The sequence below is a fragment of the Grammomys surdaster genome, unplaced genomic scaffold (assembly GCF_004785775.1).
Source record: "Grammomys surdaster isolate TR1022 unplaced genomic scaffold, NIH_TR_1.0 126187, whole genome shotgun sequence".
In the NCBI taxonomy this organism is placed as follows: Eukaryota; Metazoa; Chordata; class Mammalia; order Rodentia; family Muridae; genus Grammomys; species Grammomys surdaster.
In genome coordinates this window covers 6,969,909-6,988,056 of record NW_021620993.1, presented here as the reverse complement: position 1 = coordinate 6,988,056, position 18,148 = coordinate 6,969,909, and the positions used below count along the sequence as shown (strand labels likewise).

Genomic DNA, 18,148 nt, shown 5'->3' with positions numbered 1-18,148 from the left:
GCAGGTTTTTGTTTTAACTTTACTGTATTTAAAAGTATTCAATACCTCCTTTATATGTTCACCAAATTGATTTATGTATTTTGGGGGAACAGTTTTCTGTTTTTCTCTTTTACCCACATCATCCCCCCATATATTTAGCATTGTAAAAAAAAAAAGCATTTCTATTAATTCTTTGAGATTTTCATAATGCATACATTTATAATGAGCCTTACTTCTTCCCCAACTCCTCAGATTTACACTCATATTTGCCCTTACCAGATTGTGGTGGTTGGAATATGCTTGGCCCAGGGAGTGGCACTATTTGGAGGTGTGGCCTTGTTGGAGGAAGTGTGTCACTGTAGGCGTGTGTTTTAAGACCCTCTTCTTAAAGATGTGGAAGCCAGTCTTCTCCTAGCTCCCTTCTGAATTAGAGGAGAACTGTCAGCTTCTCATGTATAATGCCTGCCTAGACACTGACATGCTTCCAACAATAATGGCCTGAACCTCTGAACCTGTAAGCCAGCCCCAACTGAATGTCGTCTTTTATAAGAGTTGGCTGTGGTCGTGGTGCCAGCTCACAGCAGTAAATCCTAAGATACATACCAAACTTTTTAATTTGGTATGAGTTTATTTTTTATTCTCCCTTTTACATTAATTGCATTTTTTAACTTTTCATTATTGAGAAACAATTTTATTTTGCCTTTTCTCTTGTAAAGTTTTTCCTAAATTCTTTGCTCCCTAACATCCCGTGTTCCGCCTCCCCCCCAATTTTAGCTGAGTTCTCCTCTGTACACTCCTTTCTCTAACTCCTCCTTTCCTCTCAACCCTTTACTCCTCCCACACTTAGTCCACAGGGTCCCAGCATGCTCTGCAGTAACTCTGACATTTTCAGTTGCATAGGTATTAGTGATGCATTACTGGAATCAGGGGATTTTAAATCCTTCTGTACCTCATACAGTGTGACGTTACTGTTGCTACAACACTTTGGGTTCTCTTTGATGACTGATACTGACGACTAAGCCTTAAAGAGCAGGCTGCTCACTAAGACATCCCTAGAAACTAGAGGCTTATAAATCAATAGATATACAAACTTCAATACAAAACTGGAAGAAATACACAACAGCATGACAACATGAGTCATCTGAAAGATCCAAACTCCTCTGTTACTGAATTCAAAGTTACTGTTATGGTTAAAATGCCAGATGAACATTTCAAACATTTTTCCAGAAAAAAAAAAGAAAGAAAGAAAGAAAGAAAGAAAGAAAGAAAGAAAGAAAGAAAGAAAGAGAGAAAAAAGAAATCAGCAATGGACTGAATTAGCAGTCAAAGCACTTGTTACAAAGCCTGATAACCTGAGTTCAATTACCATGCTCCACATGGTAGAAAAATAGAATCAACTTGCAAAAGTTGTCCTTTTACCTCCACACGTAATCCATGGTGTACGCATTTGGGCCCAGCCATGCACATTGTTGCATATGTGCATCACACATATGCACGCAAGCACGCACGCACGCATGCACACACTCACTCACTCACTCACTAACAAGAATAACAACAAAATCAGCAGTATGGATGAAAAAGCCGCAACTTCGAAGAAAATTTCAGCAAGGAAATTTAAGTTAAAAACAGCAAGCAGCTTTGAATTCCAGAACTACAGTGGCAGAGGTAGGCATATCACTGTGAATCTGATGTAACTAGTGGATTTCAGGTCAGCTTCACAATGAGACTGTCTCAGAATACAAAAACTAGAGAGGGACAGGAGAGATGGATCAGGGGTTAAAAACATGTGCTACTCTTGCAAAGACCTAGGTTCATTTCATAGACTCCACATGGAGATTCGTAACTGCCTGTTCCAGGGTGTCTGACACTCTCTTCTGGTACCCAAGAGCAACTGTGCTCCCGTGCACGCACTCTCCTCACAAACCCATACACATGATTGTAAATAGTTAGGCTTTTTTAAGAAGCAAGTACACTAGAGAGAGAAGTTGGCAAGGAAAAGTTCAATGAACCAAATAATAGTATGACAGCATCAATAGCAGGCATAACCAAGCAGAGGAAAGATTAAAGGGATGGAAAAAAAAAAGGATATAAGACAACAACATTCAGTAAGAAAACAACAAAAAACAAAACCAAGGCCACTTAGTAGCACAGGCCATTAATCCCAGCCCTCAAGAGGCAAACTGAGGCAGATCTCTGTGAGTTTGAAGCCAGCCTGGTCTACAAAGTGAGTTCCAGGACAACCAAGGCTATACAGAGAAACTATCTTGAAAAAATCAACCCAACAAACAAAAATCCACAAACCAACCAACCAACAAAAACCCCCAAAATAATAAAGACAAACATGACTACAACATTTAAGAACTCTGGGATACAATTAAGAGACAAACTCAAGAATCTATGAGATAAAAGGTGATGGGAAAAAAAAACACTAAAAGTTTACAGAAGCTCATCAATGAAAACACAACATATAATCTGTCCAAATTTAAAGAGACTTTGAAATACAAAAGGCATTTAGAACTCAATACAGACCCAACCAGAGAAGAACCTCTCTGGTGAATATTAACACATCATAGTCAAGATGTTAAAACTACAAAGTCAAAAGTCTGGAGAGATGGCTCAGTGGTTATGAGCACTGGCTGCTCTTGCAGAGGACCCAGGTTTGATTCCCACCACCCACATGTCATTTCAATCCACCTGTAACTCCAGACCTAGGAGACCCTGCCCCTTCTTCTAGCCTCCATAGACAACTGGCACATGAAGACAAAACATCTACACAAATTAAACTTTTTTTTAAATTTGTTTTTGTTTTTGAGACAGGGTTTCTCTGTGTGGCCTTAGCTGTGCCAAAGCTCAGTTTGCAGAATAGGCTGGCCTTGAATTTAGAGAACTGCCTGCCTCAGCACACTGACTAAGTCCTAGGATTAAAGGTGTGTGCCACCAATGCCCACCTAAAATCCTTTGATCTAACTTCTTTTTCTAATCTATAATCAGAATGATTTTCCCCGCCCAAAAAAGGTTTCTTTGGCTATCTTGGAACTTGCTCTGTATACCAGGCAGGCCTTGAACTCAAAGAGATCCACCTACCTCTGCTCCCTGAGTGTGTGTACCACTTCTGTCCAGCTGAAAAATTTTTTTAAAGAATGGAAATTAAAAAAAAAAAAGAAGAAAAATAAAAGAAAGAAGAAAAGGTAGAAAATCTAAACAAATGAAAACTAAAAACAAGTTGGTATACTTATTGTGAAATCTGATAAAGTGGGCCTCTAACCAAAATGAGACAGAAGAGATAAGAATACAGTCAATTAATAAAGGAGCAAGTCATCAAGAATATATAACAAAGGAAGTCCTGGTCCACCCCCTAGGAAGTTACCCATCTCTTTCAAACTACAGAAAGCAGTAATAGCCACTCCATACAGGATAGAGGAGGTGAGAAAGACATACAGACTGTCTGCTGGTCCAGACTCCTACAAGCAAGGAACCCAAAGCCCTTCCTGACACCACATGACACTCCAGCTGAACACCCAAGAGCTGCTAGGATTCCACCTGGCTCATAGCAGCCTATTTTTTCTGGACTGCCAAGGATAAGGAGATTGTAGAAAAGGGATCACTACCAGATGGAGACCAATAACCTTCTTCTTAAACATACACAGGACCAAACTAGGCCATCTGCTCCCAGAACAGCCAAAGGTGCTTGGCAGGCCATGCCAACAGGCGTGGGTACCCTAATTGCCTACATCTCTCCTGAGTGTCATAAGTGGTTTCCAGTGTCCTTGTTGAACTTTGCTGGGGCATCGGGCTAGCCAGCTTGAACTGCCAAATTCAGATTATAAAAGGATTCAGAGATCAGAAGAACTTCTTGGGTTTCACCATGTTCTAAAGAAAGGGAGTAGGAGGAAAGACTTTTTCAAAGACCCGGGTAAGAAGTGTGGTGATGGCAAACGGGAGAGAAAGGCAGTGCCCATTCCAGTAAGAGGATTCGGAGCACGGGGTGGGGGCAGAGAACACCAAAATTAAAAATGTAATCTTTTACAGGAGACAAAACAAGCTGGCAATGTGGTACACACTGATAACCCCAGCACTCAGGAGGCTGATGCAGGATAATCTCTGTGAATTCAAGGCCAGCCTGGTCTACAGAGAGAGTTCGAGGACAGGCAGGGTAATGTGGAGAAATTCTGTCTCAAAAAACCAAAACCAAACAACCAAACAACCAGAAACAAAACAAAGGACAACAAATGAAGTGACATAAGGGGTAGTCAGTATGTGCTAGTGGAGTACAGCTCAAAGGCAGCTCCCAGCCTTCTTCTACTCAGTCTCCAGTACAGTAAGAGGTGGGAGGGAGAGAGAATATATTTTATATTGTAAGACATACTATTTACTTGTAATCTCAGCATTTAGAGGCTAAGACAGAAGGATGATGGGTTCAAGGCACTTTCTTGGCCCACAGACAGACAAAGATTTCAAGAGGTTAATTGATTTAAGTTACTTAAGGGAACCAATGAAAACTATACCAGAATTCTGCACATAAACCAGAAGGTTAGAAACTGAAGGTGACCTTGAACTCTTTTCCCTCCTTCCTACCTCCCGATTGCTGGGATCACAGGAGTACACCGCACTGCCAACTTAAAAAGTATATTGGGGACTGGAGATATGGCTCAGAAGTTAAAAACACCATAACACAAATGTATCTTAAGTTCCAGGAGATCCAGTGCCATAAAAATGACCTTCAAGGGTACCAGGCACACACACACATGCTGAGAAACACACATACAAATAAAATCAATAAACCTAAATAAACTTTTTAAAAATAAACTGGTTTTTTTTTAGTTTGTGTGTGTGACTTTTTTGTTGTTTTAAGACCAGGTCTCATCATGTAACTCTGGTCTCTCTCCCTCTCCCTACCCCCTCCCTTCTCCTCTGAGAGAGAACCTCATCCAGGACTGTTTTGTACTCACTATGTATCCAAAGCTGGTCTGAAAGAGAACTACTCCTGCCTTGGCCTCTCAAAGCTCAAAGGCTGGATTCCTACTGGAGTTTAAGCTACGACTATGCACACATAATATCTAGCATAGGGAGTACAATAAAAATGATTAATATATTGGAAATCTTGCACATAATTATATAGCCATATAACCAGTGAATTCTTGGGATAAATTCCTAGAAGTAAGAACACAGTTTTGAGCCGGGCAGTGGTGGCGCACGCCTTTAATCCTAGCACTTGGGAGGCAGAGGCAGGCAGATTTCTGAGTTCGAGAGTTCGAGGCCAGCCTGGTCTACAGAGTGAGTTCCAGGACAGCCAGGGCTACACAGAGAAACCCTGTCTCGAAAAACCAAAAAAAAAAAAAAAAAAAAAGAACACAGTTTTGATTGTTTGACAGTGGCTTTAAGGACAAGTATGCTTTGCCTAGCACTTTTCCCAGACAGCGAACCCGTTTTGCATTAGAGAAGCTCACCTTTTGGGCCGAGGCAGGCCCATTGGGGTAAGGTTGGGATCTGGTTTAGGAATGGTTTTCCGGATGCGGATCTGTGAGACTTTCTTTGGTCTCTTCTCTGGCTCAGCCTGTTTTTAAAGGTTAAGAACAAAGATAGGCAAGATGTAAGACATTTTAAGTAAAGCTGTTAGACTCAAAACACTGCTCCCTCAGTTTATAGATAAGCCTAAAGAATAGCTGAAGACAACTTCCCCCTTCCTACCCTGGCTTCATCTTCTTTTTTTTTTTTTTTGGTTTTTCGAGACAGGGTTTCTCTGTATAGCCCTGGCTGTCCTGGAACTCACTCTGCAGACCAGGCTGGCCTCTGGCTTCATCTTCTGTCACTGCCCCTTCATATAGTAAAACAGAGTTGAATGGTTCCAACTGAGACCATCAACTGAAGGTGTTCACTCAGTAGAGACAGGTGATGTTGTAAAACTGAAGGACACTATCATTTACTCATCTTTCAATGCACGAAGGCTCGTAAGGCCAAATCTCTCTCTATAAACTTTCTTTAATGCTGTTGCTGAGAAAAGGGATCTGGAAAACAACACAGACAACTAAGTCCTGCATAGTGGAGCAGGAAGAGGACTGGAAGCCAGTAAGGAGGAAACAGCAGGACCCAATCTCTAAAAACAAACCAAAATGAAGGTTAACAACCCCCATAAAAATCTACCATATTCTTTCTTCAACAAGGCTGGGACCAAGCTGAAAAACTCCTACCTCACTATGCTCAGACACTGAGCTAAGGCTAGTGAGTAAAGTCTGTACCCACCATGTGATGGGAGTCAATGGGAACTCTAATGCCACCTCCACCTGACACCCTGGTACCCAGCCGGCATTTACCTCTTTCTGCTGTGCAGGGCTGCTCTGTGGTCGGGGGCAAGCTGCAGACACACCATCCAGCTCATCAAACCCAGGAACTGGGAGCTCAGGGGCCGAGAGCAAGAGCGTGCTGACAGCAGGTTCTGTTACCAAGCAAGACTTTGGCACCAAGGCAGGAAACACAGGCTCTAGCCTAGCAACCATGGAGACAGAATGAAAATAAAACCTATATGAGGCTTGCTTCCTACTTCCAGCAGACTGTTTGTGTGTGTGTGTGTGTGTTTGTTTGTTTGTTTGTTTGTTTTCGAAACAGGGTTTCTCAGTCGAGCCACAGCTGCCCTGAAACTTGCTGTGAGAACCAGGCTGGCCTCGAACTCAGAGATCTGCCTGCCTCTGCCTTCCGAGTGGTGGGATTAAAGGCATACACCACTACTACCTGGCAGCAAGCAGGCATTTTTATTTAGTTTTGTCTTTGTTTTGTTTTTTTAAGTAACTTGGTAAGCACACGTTAAGATTCTTTAGTAAGATGGCTCCACACATAGGTCTTGCTGTGGATCTTGGTGTGTGCGTGTGCATATGCATGTGCATGTGGAGGCCAGAGACAATGTCCTTCCTCAGCTGTCCCAGCCACCCTTTTTTTTTTTTTTTGAGACAGTCTTTCACTGGCCTAGATCTCACCAAGTAGCCTAGGCTGGCTGGCCAGTGAGCCTCAGAACCTGCCTACTTCTGCCAATCCCTGGTTTTCTATGTGGGCTGTGGTGGATGAAACCTATGCCCTCAGGCTTGCAAGGCAGGCAATTTACCACTGTGGTCTCTCATCCCAGCCCATGTGATCTTTTGAACATACAAATTAGAACGGGTGATGTTTCATCTGTCCAGGAATGACATTTCTAGGCAACCTATTTTCTAGTCACTTTTAGATAAACCTGGGTCTACACATATGAAAGATTGCAAGAATGTGATCAACCCATTTCAGTGTACTGGGCAGTTTTATGAAGAAATGTGTAAGTGGAGACTGGTGAGAAGACAGTAGTGAATGAACAGATGAACCAACCCCACTCAGAGACGAGGACCCAGGCTGGGGCAGGGCAAGGACCGGTTAAGGACTTCTTCCCAGACACCATGAGATGCTAGCAAGGTGGTTAACGGCTTCTTTTTAAGTAAATGGTGCTAAGTATACAACCCTACTCCTTATTATTTGATAGAGAGCATTACTGACTCTCCGAGATATTTGAGACCTATAAACCTGTAAGAAGACTGATGAGACCAGGGGAGAGTCGCGCCATGCCTGGCCCATGCTATCAATGAAAACAGAATAAATGTATTCTCTCTGCGCTTTCTCACACACCCATCCACACTTCAGACCTGCGAGTTAAGGCTTACCTCAGGTGACTGCTGTTGGTGTTGTGGACAGCTTCCATGCCTGGAAGAGGCACATTTGGTATGGTGGTGTGGCTGAAGTAAAGCACAAGTACAAAGCAGCAAGTTAAGGGAGTGGGACAAGAGCAAAGGTCTTGATGTTACTGCAGGTACTGGTAAATGACGGAGGCAAGAAACAAGCACCTCCCACCACGCCACCACGCACATGTGTTGAACAAGCTAGAAGTACACTAACAGGAAGAGTGCTCCTAATATAAAAAGGCATAAAGGAAAAGACAGTAAACGAGAGGACAAGAATAAGAATGACTTTAGGGCTTACACACCTTTTAATTAACTTGGTAAGCTCATATGTTAGGATTCTTTTAAAATTTTAAAGATGAGGAATAGTAAGATGGCTCTGTATGTAAAAGGTCTTGCTGCCATGCCTGACCCCCTGAGGTCAAACTCTGGAACTCACAAGGTGGAAGGAAAAGATGGATTCCCAAAAAAATTTGCTGACCTTCCTTTCTTCATGCGGTTATCATGGCACATGTACACTTATATGCATGCACACATACATATATGCACACACATACAACAAATGGGTTTGAAAAATTAGACATTAAAGTATCTTGCGCATAAAAAAACCAAACACAATAACACATCAAAGTATCTGTATAAGCAACCCCTGCACCAGGGAGGGTAGATGGCAGAATGATGATGAGTTCAAGGCCATGCTGAGGCACACGGCAAGCTTGAGGCCAGTCTGAACTGCATGAGTCCTTGTCTCCAAACAGGGGTGGGCTGGGGAGGTGAGATGGCTCAGCAGGTAAAGACAGTTACTGTCTGACAATGCAAGGTGACAGCCCGAGTTTAATTCCTGGACCAAGAAAGAACCAACTCCAAAGTTGTCCTCTGACTACACACACACACACACACACACACACACACCCCATGACACAAGCCTACCCCATCTTCCCCTCTTCCCCCCAAAATACCCCAAACATACAAATTTAAAAGTATAATGAAAATATAAAATAAAGATCTTAAACTGTTCAGGTCAATATTAATTGTTAAAATGAATTTTGCCTTTGAGGGCTGAAGAGATGCCTCAATGGTTAAGAGCACCGGGTGATCTTCCAGAGGACCAAAGTCCTAGTACTCACATGGCGGCTCACTTATCTGCAACTCTTAGGGCATCTGACACTTTCTTCTGATCTGCATGGGCACTAAGTACATGGTGTACATACACACATGCAGGTAAAACACCAAGACACATAAAAAGTAAGGAGGCTGGAGAGATGGCTCAGCATTTGAGAGCACTGGTTATTCTTGGACAGGACCTAGGCTCAGTACCTGGTAATCACTTGGAGGCTCACAACCATCTATAATCTAGTTCCAAGGGCTCCATCACACTCTTGTGACTTCCTTGTGCACCATATATGTGTCATACAGACATACATTTAGGCAAAACACTCAGAAAATTTTTCTAAAAAATATTTAGAGGGCTGGAGAGATGGCTCAGTGGTTAAGAGCACTGACTGCTCTTCCAGAGGTTCTGAGTTCAATTCCCAGCAACCACATGGTGGCTCACAACCATCTGTAATGGTTGTGATGCCCTCTTCTTATGTGTCTGAAAACAGCTACAGTGTACTCATAAATAACAAATAAATATTTAAAAAAAATTAGAAAAATAATTTTAATGCCCAACATATATAAAGCATAGCTACATGCCTAAAGCACAATTAATTTAATTTCTCTACCAATGGCCGGGCGGTGGTGGCGCACGCCTTTAATCCCAGCACTTGGGAGGCAGAGGCAGGCGGATTTCTGAGTTTGAGAGTTCGAGGCCAGCCTGGTCTACAGAGTGAGTTCCAGGACAGCCAGGACTACACAGAGAAACCCTGCCTCGAAAAACCAAAAAATAAAAAGATAAATAAAATAAAAAAGACAAGCCGGGCAGTGGTGGCGCACGCCTTTAATCCTAGCACTTGGGAGGCAGAGACAGGCGGATTTCTGAGTTCGAGGCCAGCCTGGTCTACAGAGTGAGTTCCAGGACAGCCAGTACTATACAGAGAAACCCTGTCTCGAAAAACCAAAAAGAAAAAAAAAAAAAAAAAACCGCTGGGCAGTGCTTTAAAAAAAAAAAAAAAAGCTGGTAATACGTGAGAGGCAGAGGCAGGTGGATCTCTGAGTTCAAGGTCAACCTGGTCTGCAGAGTGAGTTCCAAGACAGCCAGGGCTACATAGAGAAACCTGTTTCAAACATACATACATACATACATACATACATACATACATACATGCATGCATACATATGGATTTTATGTATATTGTTTGCCAATAGTAAGTATGTACAACAAATGCTTGCAGTGCCCACAGAAGCCAGAAGAGGATGTTAGATCCTTGGGAACTGGAGCTCCAGGACTGGAATTAAGAGGAACCACATTTTGGTCCTCTTAACTGCTGAACATCTTTCTTGCCCCTTTAATGTGTTTTCACTCCTTAGCCCAAACAGGTCTTAAAATTTCAATCAGAATTAGAATTTCAACTGTAGCAATAGTTAAGAACAAATTTTAAATGACAGAGTTAAGCGGGCCAGTGGTGGTGTGCAACTTTTAGTCCCAACACTCTGGAGGCAGATCTCAGTAGACCAGCCTGGTCTACAGATAGAGTGCCAAGACAGCCAGGGCTAACAGAGAAACCCTATCTGAAAAAATAAATAAATAAATAAATAAATAAATAAATAAATAAAACAAAACAACAGAGTTTCTGTTCATCTGAAGAATTTCAGTAGATTTATCTAACACAATTAATTCTTTGTGGACTGTTTTAGTGTAGGGATCAATTTCAGCATCTTATGCTAAGCATGCACTCTACATAAACTATATCCCACCTAAAAACTCTAATAAAATGGGAAAATTTAAATCTTAGGTTCCCTGTGAGGGTAACTCTAGCTAAGACTCCTACAAATGGGTGATTTGGAGCCTGAAGTGGCCACCTCCTGAAGCCAGACAGGACTCGCAGTAGAAGGATAAAAACACCAACCCACCCCACAAAACCTTCAACCCAAAATTTGTCCTGCCACAAGTGCAGGAACAAAGATGGAGCAGAGACTGAAGGAAGAGCAAACCAATAACAGGCCCAGCTTAAGACCCACCCCCATTGACAATAACTAATCCCTGACACTATTAATGATACTCTGTTATGCTTGCAGACAGAAGCCCAGCATAACTGTCCTCTGAGAGGCTCTACCCAAAAACTGATTGAAACAGATGTAGAGACCCACAGCTAAACATTAGAAGGGACTCAGGGAGTCCGTGGAAGAGTTGGGGGAAGGATTGAGGGACCCAAAAGGGATATAGCCTCCACAAGAAGACCAACAGAGTCAACTAGCCTGGACCCTTGAGGGCTCCCATAGACTGAACCACCAACCAAGAGTATACATGGGCTGGACCTAATCATCTGTGTCCCTCTTTCCCCACCCATGGCACATATGTAGCAGATGTGCAGCTTGGTCTTCATGAGGGTCCCCCAATGTCGGGGGCAGCCCTGCTTATACACTGAAGGCCTAAAATCAGCCATAGGCCTGACAATACATGCCTGCTAACACAAAGTCTTGGGTCTCTGTGGAAAAACACTGAAACAGATGCCTAGAAGCTATTATAAACAAGCAGCTTTGGTGAAAAGTTGCCAAGTTTTAGTCGTAGACCTTGGTAGCCTTAGTGGATAGTAGCAACTTAGATAAGGACAAGTGAATCCTAGGCAGAGTCATAGTGATCTGTCCCTTGAACCTTCACCCAGCTGACACTCTGTTCTGGAAGATATCTGTACTCCCGCTGAATACCTACGCTCTAGCGTCATCCCCTTCCCCACATCCTGCCTTTTTGTGTATATAACTTGTGTGTAAAAAAGTAAAAATTACGGTTTTATCAGCCTATAGACAAGCCATGTTCCTTGTGTTTGCCTATTTCCATCTTCTCTTTCAGGTCATCTCCCTGGACCCCTGTTTAATGCCCTGCTGGACAGGACATCCCAACAACTGGAGTGGGGGCTGTCCCAACTGTTGCCTGCATGAAGACCTCATTCCCCTAACTGGGCTGCCTTGTCTGGTCTCAATGGGAGAATATGCACCTAGTCCTGCAGTGATCTGATGTGCTAGGGTGTGTTGATACCCAGCGGGGCCTCCCCTTCTCAGAGGAAAAGAAGAGGAAGATGGGATGGGGGAGGGGCTACATGGTAGGAGGGAAATGGGGGGGGCTGCTTTCAGGATGAAAAGTGAAAAAATAAATTAATTACTGGGAAAAAAAAAAAAAACTTAGGTTCTTCCGTCCTCCTCTCTGAGCTGGGGACTGAATCTAGTCTTACAAGCACACACTCGACTGCTAAGCTGCATCCCCATTCCTGCTCTACTTTCTTTTAGAAGGTACAATGATATCGATCAGATTATTCTCCCCTACTCCCAACAGTGAAACCATAAGAACTTCTGTCCAGCCCGGAACAGAGTGGTGACACATGCCTTTAATCCCAGCACTCAGGAAATAGGAGCAGACAGATTTGAGTACAAACCAGCATGATCTAAAGAGTTCCAAGGAAGCCTGAGCTACACAGAGGAACCTTCTCTTTCTCCTCACACCCCAAAAATGAATCTGTCCAGTTCACTACAAATTCTACAAAGTCCCAAAACCCAGTGTATGCAACTGTAAACTTCTGAAGCCTATACTATACAGAAAGAGAGGTAGAAGCAACTGGGACATGATGGCTCAGACTTGTAATCTCAGCACTCAAGGCCAAAAAAAGTATTCTTGAGTTCTGGGCCAGCCTGAGCCACAGTGTCATAAACAAACAAACAAACAAACAAGTAAACGACCTATAATGAAAGGTGGTGGCATACACTGGGCATTGTGGTGCATAACTTCATCCCAGCACTTGGGAGGGACAGGTCAATTTGGTCTGTATAGTGAATTCCACAACTACAGAGCTATGTTGAGACTCTGACTCAAGAGAAAAAGAAAAAAAAAAAATATGGTGGCTGGCACAAAGACTAAAACATAAAGAATAGTGCAGATATAAGAGAAGATGCTGGGGCTGGAGAGATGGCTCAGCGGTTAAGAGCACAGACTGCTCTTCCAGAGGTCCTGAGTTCAAATCCCAGCAACCACATGGTGGCTCACAACCATCCATAAAGAGATTGGATGCCCTCTTCTGGTGTGTCTGAAGACAGCTACAGTGTACTCATAATAATAAAATAAATAAATACATCTTAAAAAAAAAAAAAAAAAAAGAGAAGATGCTATGGGCAGCAGGGGACAGTTATGGAACACAATTAAAACAAAGGAGACAAGTTCTTACCTGCTCAGGATGCTCAGGCTCCCCTGCTGCTTGCTATGAGTGGAATGAAGAGCTGGCAATTTGAAGGTACAAGAGGGCCCGTGCTGGCTCCAAATGGACAACACTCGGCCCACAGAGTAGGGCAGAGAACAGAAGACCTTATCTGCTATAGAGGCTGGAGACCTTAACCCTTTTAGGCCCTGTGTAAACTGGGTCAAGAAGAGCCTCTGCATGATAGGCATATGACTGGAGAAGTTCCGTCTTTTTGTCCAGATTCGGTAACATCCGGGTGAACAAAGTGCTAGAAGTGTGTGAAGGCCAAGGCTAGAGCAGTTTGCTCTGGTCTCAACTATGGCAGTGCCTCCATAATCTCGGAGAGGAGCCTGAGTGTGTGTCTGACTACTGAGGCCAGTGTCTTCCCTGAATGTGGCCATCCCAGGGCAAATGTGGGACAAGAAAAAAGAGAAGGTCCACTTGGGAGATGGAGTTGAGCACTGGGAGGCCTCTGTTAAGGCAAGCCTTGATGGAGCACAGTGCTCAGGAAAAGTCCTGGAGGACTCAGCCATGCAACTGGTTGCTGATTTCACATGAAAGGAAAATGGGATGTTTTCGGTACCAAACAGCAGTGACGGCATCTTGTTGCTCAAATCTATGAAGCTCATTTTAACAGCTTCAAGAGAATAAAGTGCCAAGGGCCTACTGTTAGACCCCCTATTCCACCCAGTAACTGCCAAATATGGGTCCAGCTGCATTGCATTATGTGAAAATCCATCTAGGAGCTTTTTATATCTGAGGCGCTTATAGTTTTTAGCCAAAGGAACAAGGGAGGAGGAATATCGCCGATATCTGAGTTTCTGGGGCTTTGTTGCCAGAGTCAGTTTGGAGGCAAGGACAGACAGCTTGTTTAGTAAGGCTGATTCTTTGGTAGGCTTCCTATAACTCAGGCTCCTCAAGGAATGGCACAGAGTAGCCTTCGGCTTTGGTATGTGGCTACACAAGCTCTCGCTAGCTACGGTTTCAGGTTCCAATGGCTTGGCAGGCACGGTACATGGGCTGAGAAGTCTGTGTGCTTTTGTGGGGACTGGGTTAGAGAAACTCTTTCCACAATCAGAATTTCTCACTTTACTTATTTTTCTCCGCACAATAACCGGCTCCTGACAGGAAACTCTCTTACATGTTCGATGAGGAAGCAATCTTGGCTGATATGACAGAGTCACAAAGGCACCGTGTATTCGGTCACCTCCAGCAAAGCTGGGGTCGTGTTCTTTCCAGGAGGCACCAGGAAGGCAAGTACCTGTGCATAACTCAATGTCTTTCTTTAATGAATGACATAAGCTTTCTTCTTTTGGGTATTTTGATCTCTGAAGCTGTCTAGCAATTTTGTCCTTGGATGGCTTTCTTAGGGTGACTTTTTCCATCATGATGGACTCATCTTGGTCAGTCACAGGTTGGTTTTTATTTTGTATCTCATCTGATGTGTTTGATGACGTGTGTTGTTCCAACAGTGCATGTGTGCCCTTTTGATGTGTACATTCTTCCTTTGGCAAGGCATAGTCCACAGCTCCCTGGTTTTGCGGGGTTTCAGTAACATTTTGTACTCTCTGGCATTTCAAGTGGCTCTGAGAATTACCATCATGACCTTCTCTGGTGATGGTCTCCTCAGATGCTTCCCCGACAGGTATGTGACCCAACAGTCCCTTCTGATTTTCTTCAGTTTCTACTTTATCCAGTTTAATTGCTGTTCCCATTTTCACAGGCAAATGTTTATCAATGGAATTCTTATGAGAGTGACAAGCTTTACAAACATTTTTGTCCACACTGATGTATGTGCCATCTCCTTCACTAGGGTTACTTAAATCCATTGGTATTCCTTCCTTCATGTCAGACAGGACTGTGCAATCCTTGACATGTTCACAAAGCATTTCATCATCTTTGGGTTTAAAGTGATGTTTTGAGTTAGGCATTTCATCATGAACATCAGCTGGTAAATGTTCCTGAGAAGACAGACAAGAACACACCATCTTGATAGAGTCTTGGCACCCAGGAGACATTGAGTCTTTTAAGGATAACCCAAAAATTTTCTTCTTGTCAAACTCCGAATTTGCTTCAAGTCTCAGTCCTTCTGTCACGGATCCTCCTTCACCTTGATGTTCACAATGAATGTAATTTAAAGATACACCTCTTCTATCCAGTGCTCTTATACTTGGTTCATGATCTGCAACAGCTTTTACTTCATGATCAATGGCAGAGTCTGGACATTCTCCTATTTCATAGTCTTTTAAAGATATGGATACTTTTTCTTTACGTGACTTTTGTATTTCAGGAGAGTCTACTGAAGCAGCAGCAGCAGTAGCAGAAGCAGCAGAATTTGGGAGTTCTGAGTGCCAGCCAGGTGTACCTTTAAATACAACATTCAGTTCTCCTCGAAGAGATGAGGTACTTCTTAAAGCCTCGTGGTATGCCAGTGTATCTTGCCTTGTACAACGACCAGAGAGACTAGATGCTTCCACACCCAGCACTCCTTCTGTAGGCTCATCTATGCAGTCTGGACATACGGCATCAAGAATACTGTGTGTGAACTCTTCAGAACCAGGAATATTTTCAAAGGCTCTTTTGGGATCTTTTATCTTTAAACTACTACAAGACAAAGGGACTTTACTGCCTGAACTGATTATCAGATCCTTTTGCTTGTGGCTTACCTCAGGGATGGTCTCCTCGTAGTCACCATTTAGTCCTTCCCTGGCTGGCTTTCCTTCACATCTGCATTTGTCTAGACTATTTTGGTTACTCTGACAGTCAGAGACTTCATCTGCTTTCTGGTGAAGATTTCCAGCTGCCTGGTACATGGTTTTAAAATGAGATGAAATAACACTCAGAGACTGGTCCACTAATGTTTCAGGACTTGGAATGTTTGCAGATTGCTTTAGTTCTTGTGTGTCACAAGCAGAGATGCTGTGTTTATAAATTTCAGTGTCTTTGTGTTGATCTTGTTTCTTTCTAACCAGTGCTTTGTCACTGGTTTCCACGTGAGTAGCTGCGTTCACAGAAGCACTATGTGACACAGCTGCTGTCATTGCACTTCTGACCGTGCCTGCTAGGATGCTGCTTTGCATCTCTCTCCCAGCAGGTTCACTCTCCAAGAGCGTGCTATTTTCTACAAAATCTTCTGGTCTTTGGAAGCAGTGATTACCATACTGAGATGCATGTCCACATGTTATTTTACAGTGGCTAACTTTCAGAATATCTTTTCTAGGTTCATAGGCAACACAAGCAGAACACATGTTCTTTTCAGATGCATCTCGTGTTATGCATTGGCAGCTGAAGACACCCTGAGACTGAGCATTTTGACATTCCGTGACAAAGGAATAGCCAGCTGCTCCTCTCACACTTGAGAATAGCATGGAATGTTCACCAGTCATTTCTTTTTGCCCTTCTGAGCTTCTTGTTTTGATGTTTAAGGTTTGTATGTATGTAGAGGCACCACAGGCTTTGTCACCTTGTGGAGACATGGCTTCCATTTTTGTCTCAGCAGGAATGGTTTGAGTATCAGGGGTAACATCTACTCCATTCTCCAGAGAAGGATGGCTCTCCTGAACATCTTTGCATGTTGCTGAAGGCATTTCTCTGTTTATACTTAGTAGAGAGTTAGTTGTCACATGGTCTTGAGAACTAAGGGACACTTGTTGATGTGGAACACATTCTTGTTCTATTTTGTGTGTAATCAGTTCTCTGTTGGGAGAGCGTCCAATCATCTCACAGGTGCTGATGGGTTCATTGAAATGTGAGATGCTGTCACATGAGGTCTGAACAGGGTTTTCTGGAGATGGTGGTAATTTTGCAGTACCTTTCTTGAGTTTTGATATTTTATTACGTTCAGAACTTACTGGATCTTCTGGCATCAAATGCTGAAGGGGCTTTCTTTCAGACAGAAAATCATTGCATAATGCTTTATTTGGCAGAGAGTCATCCAGATTTCTCTGGATGCTGACTACTGACTTAGCATCTTTACTGTAAATCTTCCCATTTAATGCACTGGACTTTACAGTTGTTTGTTCAGACTCTTCAATATGCACCAATAAGGAAAAGCTGCTTTTCTCAGAGTGTTTCTCAGGATGGGTCACATCAACAACAGTTTTTCTATGGTCCTCAGAGTTTATCAAATTACCATGAAGGTTCAAAGTAATTTTCACATCATTTTTTTTAAACATAATTTCTGTGGCTTCAGTAGAAGAATTAAGCATAGAACTACAGCTGTCTGTACAAGGACAACCAGCATGAGTGTGACAGTTGTTGTGGTTACTGGATTCCACAGTCCTTTCTTCTCCACAAGTGAAGTCCTTGTTTTGATCAACCTTGTGCATTTTTTCAGCAGATGTCTTTATCAATCCACTGTTTTCAAAAACACATTTTTCTAAGGATTTTGGACCAGACAAATATGGTGTGAGATACAAAAGTTTAGAATTTTCTTCTGAGGGTTTTATAGTATCTATGCTTCCTGTGGCGATAGCACTATCATGTGCAGAACTGTGCTTTTCCTTACGATGGCAGAGACTCTGCTGGTGATTGTCATCTTCTTTACAGACAGGGTGTAAGTCACATGACTCTTTCTTCCCTTTGCTCATTTTGGAAACAGTACCGTTCCCTAGTAACAACAAACAAAAGGACAAATTAGTAAATCTCCACATTGTTTTTCTTTAAGAGTTACTTTTGTCAATTCAGGGTCTACAAAGGTTACAGGTTCTGTGGTAACTAAAGATCTGTTTCCCAAAGCTCACTGCTGGTCATGCTGTCTACTGTTGGGTGCTCACTGCCCCCAGCCGATACATGTTGACTCACAGTGCCACCCAGCATTCTTCATTACTGTCCGACTTATTACTGTCTCCCTTGGTTCCTCTGGCTTTCATACCTTGTCTCTCTTCTGTGAGTTCTGGCAGAGTTCCAGTTGTATTGTGTACATTTCCTTTTACAAAAGAGAACGAAACTCAAATCAGTATATAATTTAAAAAATAAAACTAAGAAAGTTGCTCTACCTACATGAATTTCATCATATATCCAATGGCAATGACAGAAAGACTAACCTGAGAAGACAATCAGAAAACTTAGTATGGCATATTAGTAGTTTTGTGTTTCTTTGCAAACTATGATAAAGAGCCAAAAAAGCAGCCAATTTTGAAAAAAATAAAAACCACT

At 42.7% G+C, this 18,148-nt stretch overlaps 1 protein-coding gene across 6 annotated transcripts in view; it reads right to left on the bottom strand.

Annotated features, from left to right (window-relative positions):
• Positions 1-18,148, bottom strand: part of Prr14l (proline rich 14 like) — a 72,654-nt gene that overhangs the window by 31,789 nt on the left and 22,717 nt on the right. For 4 of the 6 annotated variants that reach the window (XM_028758089.1, XM_028758086.1, XM_028758088.1 and 1 more), the window contains 5 exons: positions 17,865-17,918; positions 12,980-17,600; positions 7,653-7,724; positions 6,291-6,462; positions 5,427-5,533 (listed from right to left, as the gene is read on the bottom strand). In XM_028758089.1, the coding sequence (XP_028613922.1) occupies positions 5,427-5,533; positions 6,291-6,462; positions 7,653-7,724; positions 12,980-17,600; positions 17,865-17,918 (5,026 nt within the window). Of the gene's footprint in view, positions 1-5,426; positions 5,534-6,290; positions 6,463-7,652; positions 7,725-12,979; positions 17,601-17,794; positions 17,919-18,148 lie in introns of those variants that run through there. The other 2 variants (XM_028758090.1, XM_028758087.1) reach the window with 2 other exon arrangements.